Source organism: Artemia sp. Qi Xiang Cuo, chromosome 16 (genome assembly GCF_049724085.1).
Source record: "Artemia sp. Qi Xiang Cuo chromosome 16, ASM4972408v1, whole genome shotgun sequence".
NCBI classification, from domain to species: Eukaryota; Metazoa; Arthropoda; class Branchiopoda; order Anostraca; family Artemiidae; genus Artemia; species Artemia sp. Qi Xiang Cuo.
The window spans coordinates 25,882,867-25,900,366 of record NC_142809.1 but is presented as its reverse complement, the minus strand read 5'-3'; the positions used below and the strand labels follow the sequence as shown (position 1 = coordinate 25,900,366).

The 17,500-nt window shown below is 34.8% G+C and overlaps 1 protein-coding gene across 1 annotated transcript in view; it reads right to left on the bottom strand.

Annotated features, from left to right (window-relative positions):
* The window catches only part of LOC148942718 (uncharacterized), a 141,245-nt gene that overhangs the window by 36,125 nt on the left and 87,620 nt on the right, over positions 1-17,500 (bottom strand). Inside the window, exon 6 of the mRNA XM_089102341.1 lies at positions 14,317-14,462. Within this exon, the coding sequence (XP_088958467.1) occupies positions 14,317-14,462 (146 nt within the window). The remainder of the gene's footprint in view (positions 1-14,316; positions 14,463-17,500) is intronic.

The following is a 17,500-nucleotide window of genomic DNA, read 5'->3' as shown; positions in this document are numbered from 1 at the left end:
CTGTCGGCTGTCATCACACTCGTCAATGGTCGACTGATGATTTTAGACTAAGAATCACTTTAGAAGTTGTTGATTGACTCCATATTGTCAAAACAGACTTTTATCACTTGGAAAAACGCTTTTTCGAAAGCCTGAAGAGAAGTTAAAGTAGAGCACAGATGTTTTGGTTATCTTGAAATTTCATCGAGTCAGGAAGAGCTATTTTGAGAATCCCTTTCTTGAAGAGAGCAGTGAGTTAAAGTTTATAATTCAATGTAATTTACTGTACCATCCCAAAATCGTGCAATTTTTTGGTAAGTAATGCCAGACGACAATTTTTCTACCATTCGATAACTGGAGTTCAACTTTATATATCTGTCAAACAACGTTATTTTAATTTCCTGTGCGACATTTTTACTGAAAAATTCGTTGAACATTTGTTGAAAAACATTGAAAAAAGGAAAATTCTCAAATTTTTAGGCAAATTTAGGTCATTCTCTATGAAAATATCTAAGTATTGTCATAACTTTGGCTAATTGAATGGATAGAATTGAAACTAGTGAATCATCAGTTGCGTCACTTTTTTTTTGGGGGGGGGGCAGATTCTTCCTTAAATTTTAAGTATTTTTTTGGTATTTCCATTGAAAAAATGTTTTTGTTATTATTGAACAATTGAAAAAAAATGCCCATTACTTCTTTAAATTTCTCAAAATACCTTTGTCCCCCTACATTTCCGTGAATTGATGACACTTTGAACTATGTAGGTGTCCTTCCAGTGTAAATTACAGCATTAGGCTAGTCCCAAAATCGTATGTTTCACAGGGGGCATAAGCGTGAAGCGAGTACGCATTTATACATCTGGACTTGAATATTTGAAAAAAATGAATTTGACTTGAAATATTTCAAGTTTTACTCTTTTTTGAAGCGAAGTACTTTTACTTAACCGACTACGGCCCTGACTAAGATTCTACGGTATTGGAGTGGTTTTTATACCAACAAAATTATTACTAACAATAACATAATTCCAGAGAAAATAGTTTCGTTTTATTTATTAATATTAATAATCGAACCTAAAATGATTGTTGAAGGACGTTGAAAATCTATTTTTGAGACTAATGGAAAGGGGAGGGGGTCTACAAGCATTCCTCAGTAATGCCTAAGTTTTCTAGAAGTATGTTTTTCCATCTAGTGTTACTTTTGTCTTTTACGAATATGTGTAAGCCAAATAAATTGCCAAAATTATGAAACCATAAGGACTATATCACTTCTTGTATGATTGAAAAACCGTGACAACAAACTGATTACAGTGCACCAATACTAACAAGGAAAGCACTAAAGTCACCACTTAATTTTATCTTCAGAAGAGAAACTAATTAAACAACCAAATAACAAGAAATATGTGGGAAGACCCCATAGTTGGTTTCCTTCTGAAAATGAGCTTAGGATTGTATCGAACTCATTTCTTTAGGGTGATCAAATAAAAAATATTTTTTTAGCTTAGGTCAAGGAGCAACATTAAAACTCAAAACGAACAGAAATTATTCCGTATATGAAGGGTTGCCCCTCCTCAATACCTTGCTCTTTACGCTAAAGCCGTTAGTACTTTTGAAAAAGCTTCATATTCTAAATATTCTAATCTTCATATTCTCATTCTCATTCATAAATCTTCATATTCTAAATGGCCCCTGTGTTGCAGTAGCCATTATTAAGAAATTGGGACAATTAGTTAAACTTTAGCGTAAAGAGCAAGGTATTGAGGAGGAGAAACCCTTCATATATTTAATAATTTCTGTTCGCTTTGAGTTTTAATGTTGCCCCTTACTTTCAGTTAAAACTAACTTGTTTTTTTATTTACTTTCTGATCGTTTTTCAAATGATGCAGGTAAAACTGGCTCAACTTCCATGAAATTTCACCCCTCCCCCTCACGGTAAACTCCTCCTTCGTAATTTTATCCAACGTAAAGCCCCTCTCCATCAAATTCCCTCCAAACAGTTCCATCCTTGCTGGAAATCCCTCTCCCCGTAAAATTTCTTGTGGAAGATTCAGCCTGAAAAATTCTCCTTAGTTCATTTCCATTTGAAACAAATTTAGTCTCTAATCGGTTTCTCAATCACTCCGAAAAAGCCCTCTTACATAGAATTTTTGTGCTGGAAGTAAAATACGCGGAAAATAACCAATGGATATTTTCCGAGGAACATCTCCACATGCAAAATTGAGTTGGCAAGGAGAATGTAAGACAGTTAAAAAGAATTAAGTATAGGAATTCTTTCAAATCTCCTTAGTGTAAAATCTCCCCTGGAAAATTCCCCCCCTGGAAATTTCCCTACCCACGGAAGATTTTTCCTATGTAAATCCACCCCAAGCACAAACTCCTCCCCCCCCCCCAAAAAAATATCTCTATCAAACAGTTCGTGGTAACGAACTGTAAGTAAGGAGCGACCCGGCTCAATGGTAACTGAAACTCTAAAAAACGGAATTTCGATACCAATAGATACATCAAAAGAATCAAATTTTAATTCTGATTTCAAATATATAAATTTCATCAAGTTTAATCTTACCCATCAAAAGTTACGCGTCTGAGAAAATTTGGCTGATTTTCGAAAAAAAAAGACCCCTTAAAAGTTATAGAACCTTAATGAAATTCTCACCATTATATTCAGCGTATCAGAGAACCCTACTGTAGAGGTTTCAAGCTCCTATCTACAAAAATGTGGAATTTTGCATTTTTTGCCAGAAGAAAGATCACGGGGGCGTGTTTATTTGTTTGTTTGTTTTTTTTCCCAGGGGTAATCATATTGACCCAGTGTTCCTAGAATATCGTAAGAGGGCTCATTGGAACGGAAATTCAAAGTTCTAGTGGCCTTTTTAAGTGACCAAAATAAATAGAGGGCAACTAGGCCCCCTCCCACGCTCATTTTTTCTCAAAGTCACCCGATTAAAATTTTGAGATAGCCATTTTGTTCAGCATTGTCGAAAATTTAATAAATATGTCTCTTACGATGACTTAATCCCCCACAGTTCCCAGGGGAAGGGCTGCAAGTTATGAACTTTGCCCATTGCTTACATATTGTATTGGTTATTGGGAATTATACCGCCATTTTCAGGACGGATTTTTTTGGGGTGGGGGGGGGGGGCTAGAGGAGGGGGTTACTCGGGAGAATCTTTCCGTGGAGGATGTTTCTTTGGGGTAAGGAACATTTCTATGAAGGGGGCGCCGTATTTCCAAGCATTATTTAAAAAATGATCATAAATTAAATTAAAAAAAACAAGTTTTTTCAACTGAAAGTAAGAAGCAACATTAGAACCTAAAATGAACAGAAATTATTACGTATATGAGGGTGTTCTCCCCCTAGTCAATACCTCGCTCTTTACGCTACAGTTTTTTTTAGTGCTTTCAAAAGAGCTATCTATTCTAATTAAACGGCCTTTGTGATTCAGGGGTTTGTGAATTTATTTTTTTTTATTTTTAACGTAAAGAGCGTGGTATTGAATAAGGGGAGAACCCCATCATATACATAATAACATATACGTAATAAAAAAAATAATAAAAAAAAACAAGCGATACGGCTCAATAGTAATCGAAACTTTTAAAAACGAAACTTTGATGTCAATAAATGTATCAAAAGAATAGGCTTATAATGCTGATTCAAAATATATGAATTTTATTAAGTTTAGTATTACTCATCAAAGGCTACAAGCCTGAGAAAATTTACCTGATTTTCTAAAGAGGGGGAAACATCCCCTAAAAGTGAAAGAATTTTAATAAAAATCACACCGTCAGATTCAGCGTATCAGAAAACCCTACAACATAGGTTTCAAGCTCATATTTGCAAAAATCTGCAACTTTGTAGTTTTTGCCAGACGAAAATTATACGAATATAGAAGTTCGTTACGTAAGTTAATTTGTAAATTACGTCAGAACCAAATTTAGAGACAGCCATTTTGCAAAAGAAAAGTAAAATTTTTATGCAAATTTTGTTTACTTATTCAATGACGGCGAGCCAAAACAAAAGCTGCATTAACTAAAAAACAATCAGAAATTAAATAAAAAAAAGTTTTTTAAGCTGAAAGTAAGGAGCGACATTAAAACTTAAAACGAACAGAAATTATTCCGGATATGAAAGGGGCTGTCCCCTCTTCAACGCCTCGCTCTTTACGCTAAAGTTTGACTCTGTTTCACAGCTTTATTTTTTAAAACAATAAAAAACTTTAGCGTAAAGAGCGAAGCTTTGAGGAGGGGACAGCCCCTTTCATATACGGAATAATTTCTGTTCGTTTTAAGTTTTAAAGTCGCTCCTTACTTTCAGTTTAAAAAACTTGTTTTTTTTTATTTAATACTTCACAATAACGAATACTATACGTAAACAATGGGCAAATTTCATAACTTACATGCCTCTCACCACGGACACTGGGGAGTCATTTTTACCCCTAGAGACATAGTTATTGGATCTTTCAACTAAACTGAACAAAATGGCTATCTCAAAATTTGATCAGATAATTTGGGAAAAAAATGGGCATGGGAGGAAGGCCAGTTCCCTCCCAATCTTTTTGGTCACTTAAAAAGGCAACTGGAACTTTTAATTTACGTTCAACTACGCCCTCTCCCGATCTTCTAGGGACATTATTTCAATACGATCATCCCAGGAAAAAAAAACAAACAAGCAAACAAACATGCATCCGTGATCTGTATTCTGGCGAAAATTGCAAAATTCCATGTTTTTGTATATAGGAGCTTGAAACTTCTACGGCAGGGTTCTCTGGTACGCTGAATCTAATGGTGTGATTTTCATTAGAATTACTTGAATTTTAGAGGTATTTCAAAAATCAGGCAAATTTTCTTAGGCTCGTAACTTTTGATGCGTAAAACTAAACTTGATTAATTTTATATATTTTGAATCAGCATAATAAGTTAATTCTTTTGATGTGTCTATTTATATCAAAATTCCGGTTTTTAGACTTTCGTTCACTATTGAGCCAAGTCGCTCCTTACAGTACGTTACCGCGAACTGTTTGATACAAGTCAAAAACGTTTCACACAGTTGTTGATGCTACATGGTTCGTCATCTGTAATGCGAAATCGTCCTTGCCATAAGAATCGTACATTTTATTTTTGTCAACTTTTCAATGGTTTGTCACTTTTTATTCTCATCAATTTTTTTTTTCTTTCTTTTTTTTTGTACAGAATAATCATAGAAGCTACCAGTGTTTCCACTTATCTTTTCAAACAATCTGTAGAATCTTGACAATTTTCGGGAGAAAATCGGGCGATGGCTCTCAGGATTCGGGGGAAACTCGGGAAATGGATCTCAGGATTTGGTAGAATTTCCAGTTTTTTGTATTTTGTATTGAGTTTTTGGAGGTGTTCGAGCGATTTGAGTATAAAGTACCACATTCTAAATTTGGAGTGCAGATTTACTGGAGCCAGCTGCAATTCCGGAAAGAAAATTCAGTAATCAACGTTGTCAAACATGACAAAAGGAAGCAGCTAGAAGCTTGAAATCTATTTAATTTTGAAACTAAGTACAGTTGTATTTCATTCATTCTCTAAAGCTGTTAAATTAAGACATTTTTCTTCATCGACCCTTACTTTTTCTGGCCTTTTCTGATTCCAAACGACAACCCACTAAGTTCAGGACAGAAACAGCAAATCCTGACGAATTAGGGACACTAGGTCTTTGACCATTGAGTCTGAGTTAAGTGGATAATTTTTTTTTTACCATCATCCCCAGAGGTATTCACAAATGATAAAGAGAAAACGCAAAGTCGTAGCTCATTTGTATTGATATAACTGAAAAAAAGTATAAGAAATTGCAAAACCTTCAGATACATATACCACATTACATTCATAATCTGTGTCTATTGCATGGCTTTTTAGCTGTGCTGGTAACTCAGCTGTGCTGGGATACGCTACTACTCCTATTAGCCTCTTTCTGAGGGGCTGGTCAACCGTCAGTGTGTCTGCTGTAACTCCGTCTCGTTTCATTTCAAGTTTCGTCTGAATTGTGGACGCCTAAGTTACTGTTACCAAATGATTTTTTCTGCCGGTCTTTACTTCTTGAGTAAGCTGAACAGTCTTTCTGAAGCTACGTTCGAAAATGGCAAGGAAAACAGATATTGCACAAACTTTGCTAAGTTTGGTTTCCACGGTGGTCCCTTGCACTCAAAGCCGATTTCGAGTAGTCCACGGCTGTCAGAGTCACTGTTTTATCATCATTGGCACTATCAGAATGTTACCGCCATTCTTTGTCAATCGAACTTTTCAACTTTTTGTACTCGTTTTCATCCTTTCTTCGCAATTTTATGTTTTATAATACACTGACAGGCCCTGGCGGACTATATTCGTCACTTTCTGCTTACCCAGTCTTTCTTCAGTAAAATTCTTATGCGGCATATTTTTTCAGGAATGGGACTAACTTGTCAACCAGCAAAAATCGTAAATTGTTTTCAAAATGCAGCAATTGTCGTCTCTGTTTCTTGTGTTGGATCATTTGAAGCAAACCCCTTCGGTTCTACAAAGCAACTGCTGACAAATTCTAATTTTTGTCATATTTCTTTAAATTTGTAGTAATTCTTGATCCTTTTGAAGCTAATGAATCAGCTGGACCCACATAGTGCTAGTTCCCATCTTCTTGGTGCAAGCCAACAACTGTGATTAGTCTATGAATTGAAAATAATTAGTTAATTACAAACCTTGAAGGTGTTTAAATGATCAAAAACAGAAAACCAATGCAACCACTGTGGAATGGATAATGGGCAATGTTCATACCTATGCCAATAAATTCAAGTCGCAGTGCCTCAATTACCTGGGTCGTTAGGAATAGTCCCTAAAAGACCAGAGGCAATGGAAAGGTAAAAGAAAGTAGAAAAGAATGACCAAAAAGTAAAGTGTTCCGGGGATTAAGTTTTCTGGAGATTTTCTGGAGATTCGGTATCTTCCTTTTTTGTCGGGAGATTGATTAGAAATTCGGAAGATCACCCGAAAAATCGGGAGAAGAGGAAGCACTGGAAGCTACATTCTTCCTCTTACTGAATTAATGAAATAACATTATCAATTGATTTCTTTAAGGTAGGTAAAAGTAAATATGATCCAGGGAGCATCTCCGCTGACGATGAAACATTTAAATTGGTCGATACTCATTTTCTACAGCTTTTTAAGTTGTGCTACTTTCGAAAATCATTAGTGGTGCTGAAGTCCTTCCAAAGCTAATCTTATCATGTCCACTGTTTACTTTTTTTTCATATTTTTGTGTCAAAGTACTTTAAGACTCTCAAAAACTCATTAGGGGTATTTTTGGTTTCTGTATATCTACTACTGCTGCTACTGCAAGGTCGTATCCAGAGGGGGGGGTTAGGGGGTCTGACTCGTAAAAACGTAGCAAAAATGGACATAAAAAAAAAATTTCATGCATTTTTGAGGTTTTTTGTGTAAATCCCCCCCCCCCCAAAAAAAAATTGTTTGAGTAAAACCCCCTCCGAAAAAAAAATCCTGGGTACGGCCGTGTGCTACTATTACTACTACTAGTTGCAGGAGAACCAGGCGTTTTTGTCTAACCTGGCACCCAAAATTCACATACTACGTCAGAATCTGTTCAACTATAAGCTCGCCAGACTCTTTATATCGGGAAACTATAAGTAGTGAATTTTTTCAAAACATTGCTGAACCGTTTGCACCATGATTACTAAAAAAAATCCCTACTAAAGCACTTCCCGTCATGTCCATAGTGACTCATTAATATGCTCTATGGCACTGTGAACAAAGCACTGAATGTATATTTGCGTGCACTGCAATTTTTGGAGTGATTTATTAGGTTATTGAAGCACATTAAAGGGAGAGGGAACACATTCAAGGGAGTTGACACCTTAAAACCATTTTGCGAGCCTTAGCGTCGGCTGACCGTCTCTGAGACAAAGGACCCATTTCCGAATTTGCCCAGGGGACTAGCCACTATTAAGAACTACTGATAATGTGTGACTTAACTATGAAATTGGATTGAAAATACAATGAAATTCTAAGCCCACTGTGTCAGCAAGGTTTTCAATCAAAAGGGGCAGCAGCCCAGGGAACTCTGAAAGCTGCCAAGCAGCTCAAATGATAATTCCTTGAGCTGATTTTTAGTGTTTTCCTGACAGATATGCTAGTAAACTTATAGGGACTGCGCTTTCCTTAGCTTTCAAAAGAAAGTTATCTTCGTTTAATCGAAAAAACAAAAGTCGCAGTTCCAGATGATGTAAATTTCATAAAAACCGAATATATCTATTCCCGGCACAAAACCGGAGAAGTTGTTCCCGGCACAAAACAGGAGAAGTTAAGTGTTTTTTTCCTAAGGTTTCTAGGAAAGTAAGTGTTGCCTTTTTGTTTTCTGTCATTTATTCAGATGTCTTATCCAAGCTTTACACTTTATGGCAAGACTGTTCAGTCAACTTTAAATAGTTTGGCTATAGAAACTAAAAAAGCGTGCAATGGAAGAGATAGGGCAACCCTTTAAGATATCGAATCTCCTTAAGAACTTCAAAAAATAATATAAGTTTGTTCGCTATTTTTATGACAGATTACCTTGTACTGATTATAGTGCGACATCATATACGTTTCTGATGCTCTTATATTATCATTTAATATCGGTGAATTTAATCACTTTTAAATGTGGCACTGTCTATTGAGGAAATGTGAAAAGTCTGTGTACTTTTTTTAACATTCCTTATAATGAATGGCGTTGCGTAGTTTATCAAATTTCTTCTGTTGCGTTAATTTAGGCATTGTTTGATTTGAAAACAGTGTCCTCGAAAAAAATATAACAATAATAAAACATTGAACTCATTAAATTGCTTCCAATCCCCCGGTAAATTAATATAAATCAAGTGAGTTTAAGTGGAATGCTTTAGCGCGTATCTTATTCCTTATCTATAAATCCATGACTATCTCAATACTTAAGAGGCGTGTCTGTCACTCTTACAGAATTTCCTGATTAATTTAAGACCCAATTTAAAATTGATATTCTGCTAACACAGCTGGCAATAAAAAATCAAACATGTCAAAATGTCCCAAATTATCTGGAAATTAGACGTTTTAATCAAGCGTGAATTGTAAGAACTCGTAAAAAAGAGTTAATGAATTATGGGCTAATAAGAAATTAATCTAGAGTGCTTCAAAAAGAACAAAGTTGTTGTATTATGACAAGAAAACCCACAAAATATCACGTTAAAGAGCTTTCATGTCCCACGAGTCAGTAAGAAATCAAGTGAAATTAATTTCAATAGATTTAAATTTTAGCTAAATCATTCAACTTCTTTTTTACCTTTTGGGCTTTTTGATATTTTGACCTTTGTTATGACAGGCAGGACAGATCACAATTTTATTTGAATTAATTGGTGGCTATGATGTTGCATTTGATTAACACCATTTTTCTAATGATAGCTAAAACTTAGTAAATTGTGATCCACTGCCCGTAGCAGGAGCGGATCCAGATTTCTTTTTTAGGGGGGGGGGGGCAAAATAGGTTGATCCGATAAACTTGCGTTAGGAGCAAGTTTAATTAACGCAAACTTGCGCTAATTAATTAAATTACACTACTTTAGACTACGTTAGGGGGTAGGCACCCCCTCCTCTGGATCTACCACTGGCCCATAGTAACCGAAAGTTCAAAAATCTGATATAAAAAAAGCGGTACTTATGTATTTTAACTAAACCAGCGCTATACACGAAAGAAGTCAAGTTTTGTTAATGCAAATGAAATAAAATAGGATTAATATATAGGCTAATAGTTTAGAAACAAATTTGGGCTATATATTTGCACATTAGGGGTGGGGTGGTGGGTGTTAAGCATAGCATATATTAAATACATAACCTAACCTAAGTACCTTCCGCCCCCTCCCCCCACCTAAACCCCGAAAAAACAATCGTTTAAATATTGTAAACTCAATGAGAAACCACGCTTTTCCATCAATTTATCTAGCAAATACCCGTTTGTCTGGTTTCCTTGTACAGTCTATAGTGCTGGTTTACTTATGATGCATAAGTACCAAAAAAGCTTCTAATGAGAAAACTTTTTAATCGTATACGAACCAAAGTATTATGACAAGAAAACTGATAAGATATCATATTAAAGAACTCTCATTTCCTACGAGCCAGTAAGAAATCAAGTGAAATAAGTTTAAACAGATTTATATTTTATTAAATGACTCATTTATTAAGCTAAATCAATTCGCTCCGTTTTGTTTGCCTTTTGACTTTTTTTTATAATTTGACCTTTTTATGACAGGAAGGACCGATCACAATTTTATTTGTCTTAGTTAGTGGCTATGACGTTGCACTGGATTATCACCATTTTTCAAAAATGTTCAACGTGTCCAAACGCTGGTTTCGAAGATAGAAGTAATTCTAAAGCGAAGAATCATCGTCGAACGATTTTAGTAATGAAAATCAATCGAATCCAAATAGTTTCCAGACTGATGATACATCATGGTTGCGGTGATAGCTAAAACTTAGTAAAGAGCGAACCACGGCCCATAGTAACCGAAAGTTAAAAAATATGATTTGTAGAAAAAAAAAGTTTCTAATAAGAAACAATTGCCATTTGACGCGGATCAGGAATGGTAGCTATTATTCCGGTTGACCTTAATAGTAAAAATTTATCACGAAAATAAGTTTAAAAGAATTTTGAAAGAGCTTGCAATCCCTCAAAAATAGTGGTGTTTCTAAGTAAAAATGGAATCACCATGATTGAGCACCTCATGCTAAAGAATCACAATTCTCCACCCTGAACAACAGGGAAAATCACGTTTTCTGAAGGGTAACACCGATGTATCTCCTTTTTTTCATATCAGGGCTAGCAGGCTACCGCAATATCACAGAGATGTTTAATGGCTCATTTAAACGATACTATATTCATATCTACGTGCATTTTGTAAACTTGCCTCAGTATCGCCATCTCTAAGTGACATGGCGCCAGACATGGCACTTTATTAGTATTATTTTAAAACTATTAGTGGTTTACAACTCCTCCTTTTGTAAACTCCCCCGCCCAGCCATCTTAATAAAGGGAAACCCATTTTGAGAAAAATATTCTAGTAAACAGAAATGTTTAAGCTTTGCTTGTGGGATAACAATGAAGTAACTTTGGAATAAAAATTATTTTCTTAACAAAAGAAGTTAATAACAGAAACAGTTTTTCTGAAATTTCAGAAAAGAGCTTGAAACTGTAATGTGTGTTTCTTTTTTCATTCATTTTGTTTTTCCATCACTAGTGGGCGACCTAAGGCACCTTCAAAAGCTACCTAAGAGCTCGTTTGGAAGTTAAGGCTTGACACTTTACGCTTAGAATAAATTCATCTTAAAAACGCCATCTTAAAATAACGTATAGCACCCAGGGAATTTTTAAGTCATATCCTCCTTCAGTGTAACTTCTCCTTCAGTGTAACTAAACATCATGGACAGCACAAATCAAAAGGATATTAGATGAGAATGGTTTTTCAAGTTCGTGGGAGAAGGGAAAAGGGCCAGAGGATCATGAAAAGTTCTTCAAGGAATTTAGTGCAAGACTTGAAGACCAAGAAGTGCAACTATGGCAAGCAGCTGCGGACAAATCTCCGAGTCTTACTTTGTATAGAGAAGTAAAAGAGAATTTTGGTCAGGAGTTTTATTTCAAGCTGGGATTGCCCATTAAATATTTGAGGATTTGGATTCAGATTCGAGCAAATTGTCTTCCAATTTATAATAAGGTTGCAAGGAAAAAGAGGGAAGGTCCGGAGGCCGGGTGTAGTTGCTTGAGATATGGGGAAAATGATTATGGGTTGGGCCATTTCCTGCTCCGGTGTAAGCAACTATCTCATTTAAGGGGATTAATTATCCAGGAGGGGGAAGATGGGCTGCTTTGTGAGTTAATGAGGTCTAGGACTCCCCGTTATATTGTGGCAGTAGGAAATTTTGTATTGATGGGAAGGATGTCAAATGAAGTGTAATTTTTCTTTAGTATTTGTCTTTTTGTATATGGCTTTAATTGGCTTTTAAATACAGATTATTATCATTATTATTATCCGCAGTGGATAGGGTTCAAAACATAAACAGTTACCAAGATATCTTCCTTGCCAAAAATCCTTAATTCGACGCTTCTTCTAAATCCCCCTCTGAGAATGCTCCCCCTTCCCGTCCACATAATAAGGGAAATTAAAAAAAATAGTTAAAAAAAACTGTATAGTGGAAAGCATGTTCCCATTCGAATTCAAAGCTTGTTAAGGAATAACGATGAATACTATTTATGTCTATAGCAGTGAAAGTAAATTACGAAATAAAATTATTTGGATTTTTGAAATAGAGCTTCAAACCCAAGTGTCTTTTTTTTCTCTGCCGTCAGTGAGGCACTGTGACATCATAGGAGCGTTGAAATGTGTGAACAATCGAAAGTTTTGCAGGTAGGGATTTACTTCCCCATCCTTTCAAGGCGTACATGATTGGTCACTGTTTTAACGTCACACGTAGGCCCATCATTTGGGGGCAGGAGAAAGGCACTAAACCCCCCCCCACCCAAACACACACACACACTGAGAATTCTCCAGTTTTAACCTTGTATTCTGCATGATAATATGGTTCTGATGATCAGTTCTCCTTAAATGTTGAAATCCAAGAAGTAAAGGAAAACGAATATATACTTTTGTTTATGGAAAGTTCAAATTTTTTGCAGCATTGCGGTAAAAAATGTAACAATGTTGGCATGAATTTCTGTAAATTATATTAACTCTACATCTACAATCCCTTTAATGGCCATCAGTTTCCTTAATTCTCTATATATTTCTTTTTAAGACAATGTTTCACATTTTTTTTTTTCTACAGCTCCTTTTTTCCTACAGCTTTTCATGGACTCTTTATGGGACAAATTGCTAATTTTTTGTGGGGAAGTTTGAGAGACGTGCGAAGTAAAACCTGTATTTAATGCCCTATTTTAATAATAATTCATGTTAACGTCTTTTGTGTCTCCACCCAATTAAGACAAAGATTTTTTTAAGGTTTATTATGTATGTTTAAAAAACTGAGAATGCAAAAGTAACGCAAGAAAACAGGATTGGGACCAGAAAAGTCCCCAAATAGCCAGTAGGAAATAAAAGAACAATTTATATGGCTTTCAATGATTTTCTACTTTCCGGGAAATCAATGAAATTTTAGAATTTAATTTTAATTCTCAAAGAAAAAAAAAATCTTAAGCAAGCTCAGTTTTCAGTAAAGCACTAGTTTTTTCAGAATTTTACAAATATAGAGACATAGGCTACTTGTATCACGAATCAGTCTATTTGCGTCATCTTTGCAGATAAGTGTCGATAAACTGTTAAGTGATAACTTGTGTTCATTTTAAGTTTCATCTTCGCTCTTTAATCCCATCAGAAAAAGACAAAAATTTTCCATTATTCACTAGCAAGTACTATATTGCTCGAACTCAGTACTAGATCGATCAGATTGTTGAAGAGATCTACTAGAGAACTACGGCCCTTCGATATTTAGAGGTATCGAACATCCCGTATTTAAATTTGATATTGGTTTAATTGTGAAATAAGGAATTCAATCTCAATTGCAGTGGCAAGATAGTTAATGCCTTTTAAAAGAACAATGTATAGCGTTTAGAAAGTTACGTAGATCTAATGTTCTGAAAACAGAAATAGAATCTCGTGTTTAAGTTTGAAATTGTGGTTTAATCGTGATAAAAATAATTTACAATCAAAATTTCGGTAACAAGATGATCTTTTCTATCGTATGGGTTTTAAAAGAGCAGTCTGTCGCTTTTAGAAAGTTATGTAGACCTGGTTTGGTGAAAAAAAAAGAAATAACATCTCGTATTTGAGTTTGATATTTGGTTTTAGTTGTGATTAAAGGAATTTATTATCTCAGTTGCACTGGCAAGATAATTTTTCCTACCGTATGGTCTTTTTTAAAGGCCACACTATCACCTTTAGAAAGTTACGTAGATCTGATGTATTGAAAAAAGAAATAACATCTCGTATTTAAGTTTTGAAACTGTGGTTTAATTGTGATAAGAAAAATTTATGATCGCAATTGCAGGGGCAAGATGATTTTTCTTACCCTATGGCTTTTAAAAGAACCATTTTACCGCTTTTTAGAAAGTTACGTAATATAGGTGTAGTGAAAAAAGAAAAAAAAAAACATCGAATTGGGGACGAACAAAATGTTTTCTTTGATTAGGTACAAAATGAGATACTAAAAACAGAAAACAATGGCAAAAACATTTTCCCACGATTTCAAGGAAAACCAAATCAATTTTAACTAAAATTATGATTACTTACACTATTTTTGCTCTAAACTAATAAAAACAATAAAAATAAAACGTTTGACGTACCACTTTAATCCTTACAAATGTAAATTGAAGCATAATTTCAGTCGGCCCATGCTCGTGGTTAGTCGGTCGAACATTTTTATCATATTGTCTTTTTTCAAATAGCTCTTTTCTGAGTCTCCATATGTCGTTTTTTTCTTGGCTATGGCCTGAAAACACGAAACCTTCAAATACACAGATTTTCGAGTAAGATCGACTGAGTAGCTAATATATGTACATAGAGGGAGAAAGCCTGGTGAAAGTCTTCGTCTTTCTGCTTTTTTCATAATATAGAAGCTAAAATCCGTAAGCACTTCAAAAATTTCATTCTATTTTGCAAGAGGGGGGGGGGAGGGTGGTTAGAAGGTTGTCCCCATATATTCTCGTAAATAAAAATAGAAGGTACTTGCATGATAGACGCCCTACCTAATGTTCTTCTAAAATGTTTCTCTGACGCTCAATCCTAATGAAATATACTAAAGCAAGATAAAAATGTAATACTTTAGAACATATTTGGGCTATATTTGCACATTAGGGGGAGGGGTAAAGTATAACGGTTCCTCATGCATAATGTGTTAGGTACAATGATTCTGCATATTATTTAGTAAGAATTGTTTTCTAACTTCACACTGTCCCAATACTTTACGCCCTCCCCCCCCCCCCCCCTAATGTGCAAATAGATCGCCTAAATTATGTATTTCCCATCTATTCTATCACTTCTCTCTGCCTTGTCTAATGCTAAGCTGAAAGAAACTAACGAAAAAACAACCGGTTCTACAATGCGTCAATGAATGAACAACTTGAACGGTAGGGCGTTTATCACACAAGTACCAAATAGGATATGTTACAAGATCGAAATCCCTACTCATTCAATATTCCAATTCCGGGGGTTCTAGGGTCCTTAGATAATTTACAGCGCTTTTCAATGTTGGTACATTACCAATAGCCTATAGTCTATCATGTCTAGGTCTAACTTTATTTCACGCTTCTCCTCTTTTTTTTCCACAGCGTCTCAAAGATTGGTATCTTAAAAATTGATAATAAAAATTTGATTCAATTTTGATCAAAATTTGAAATAATTTGATAAATATCATTTGATAAATGATAATAAATTTGATAATAAAATAAATAGCTTTAGTAGAAACCACAAGAATGATTAACAGTTCTAAATATCATACTTCACTTATTTTGATAAAATAAAAATTCAAAATAGGGATAAAATCCTTTTTAATAGACAGTGTATAGAAATTCACAAAAATACCAGATATTTCGGTCACTGTATATGTGACCGAAATATCTGGTATTTTTGTGAATTTCTATACACTGTCTTTTAAAAAGGATTTTATCCCTATTTTGAATTTTTATTTTATCGTCATGGAAAGGCAGTGTGGTCTCCCAAATTATCTGTTTCACTTATTTCATGTTAGAAAAAGCTCCAAATAGCTTTTTCTAGAAAAGTTAGAATTATATCCATGTATTGCAACTTGAGGTGAAAACACATGCTAGTAGAACATTCGAAAATGGAGTACTTTGCCCAAAATTCTTATTTATGGCATGCTGCCAAAATGAAACATACAGTGTAATTGTAAATTTTGCACGATAGTTACACTGATAATATTGAAATCCGACAGTCACGAGAATGGAGCACTTTCTTATTATACAGTTTTTTATTTCTAAACAAAACTATATGTTGAATGTTTCTGTTGTTTTCACGAATTGTTGCTGCATGTTGAAAAACACAATTCTTGATAAAAAGATTAAGAATTAATTGATGATCAACGCGACTACAAGATAAAATCTTTAGGTAAACTTCCTCTAATTCAAAAGTGCCGTTTAACATTAAAATTGATGTTTAATTTAAGAGTTAACGCTGCTAGAAAAGACATGTGGGAGCACGTGTCTCAATCAAAGTCAATTCTAAAATTCAATCGTCAAATGATCATCTATACTATAGCTTAAACGCATATAAACAGATGTGTCACTTGGGGAAAAAGAATGGATTTACAAAAGTTGAAGCGGTTCGTTTGTTGAAAATTTCAGCAACAGCAAAATGGATAGAGAGGGTAAGGCTACATGGGTATTTGATAAATCTCCTTTTTAAGTCGCAACGCATTTTTAACAGAGGCTGCAAAGCCACCTAGATATATTTGAAGGCTAATATTTCCTGTGTTATGTCTTAATAATCGTAAAGTTCCTGTGGTATTAGTTTTTTAAATCAGATATTTTTACCGAGTTCAAGTCTTGATAAAGGTGGGAACGGTTTTCTTTAAACTACTTTTACTTTTGATCAGTCTGTCATATATTTAAGATAGTCAAGTGTTAAGATGATCTTAATCGCTAGAAAAAAAGGATACAGGAAAAGGTCATGTACCAAAGAGGTTAATCCGTCAAACATAAACCACAGATTAACCACCTTCCCATTTTACAGTATGAGTATTGCCAGCATCACCAATTGGGGAAGAGGATGTGTAAATTGCCGTCGAACTACTTGTAAAACTGTAAAACTACGTATCTAACTTTAAGATCTACTGTTAAACAGAGACATGGAACTTAGTATAATAAGCTGTATTCAATATACTCAAGTTACATACTAATATTTAAAAACTAATTCGCTACCAAAAATAAAGACTAAACAAAAGATAGCACTTTATCTTTAGGAATTCAGATAGCAATTTACCATCTTATTACACGTAATCATTGACGGTGGACCGACGAGAGCCAATACTGGGCCCCCGGAACGTAGAAATTTTTCGCAGAAAGTATAGGTATTATTTGCATTACTGATAGTTAAATCTGTTGTAATTACAGGCTATTTTATATACTCTGAGGGATTACCAGAGGGAGTATAGCAGTTTTTCCACAATTTTCTACGATACAGTCACACTACTAGTCCCGCAAAGGTGACCGAATCGTATGTCTTGCTTCACAGCAGAAATGCTAACTCCAAGACAATTTCATAACATTAGCCCCTTTAAAGAATAGATAATTGGAGAAGGAGATTCTGCAAACTAAGTTAAAACTACTGTTCAGGGGATAGTGTATCCGAATAAGAAAAAACAACATTTTTTTTAATGTAGTCAATAAACTTAAGCTGGCCATAGGGAATATTATGGAGATGCTTTCCCATTATCTCATCACCAAAATCAAATTCTGGGGCCTGTGGTTGGTTGCTGTAGCCGATATTGAACTATCCATTTCGTTTACAGCT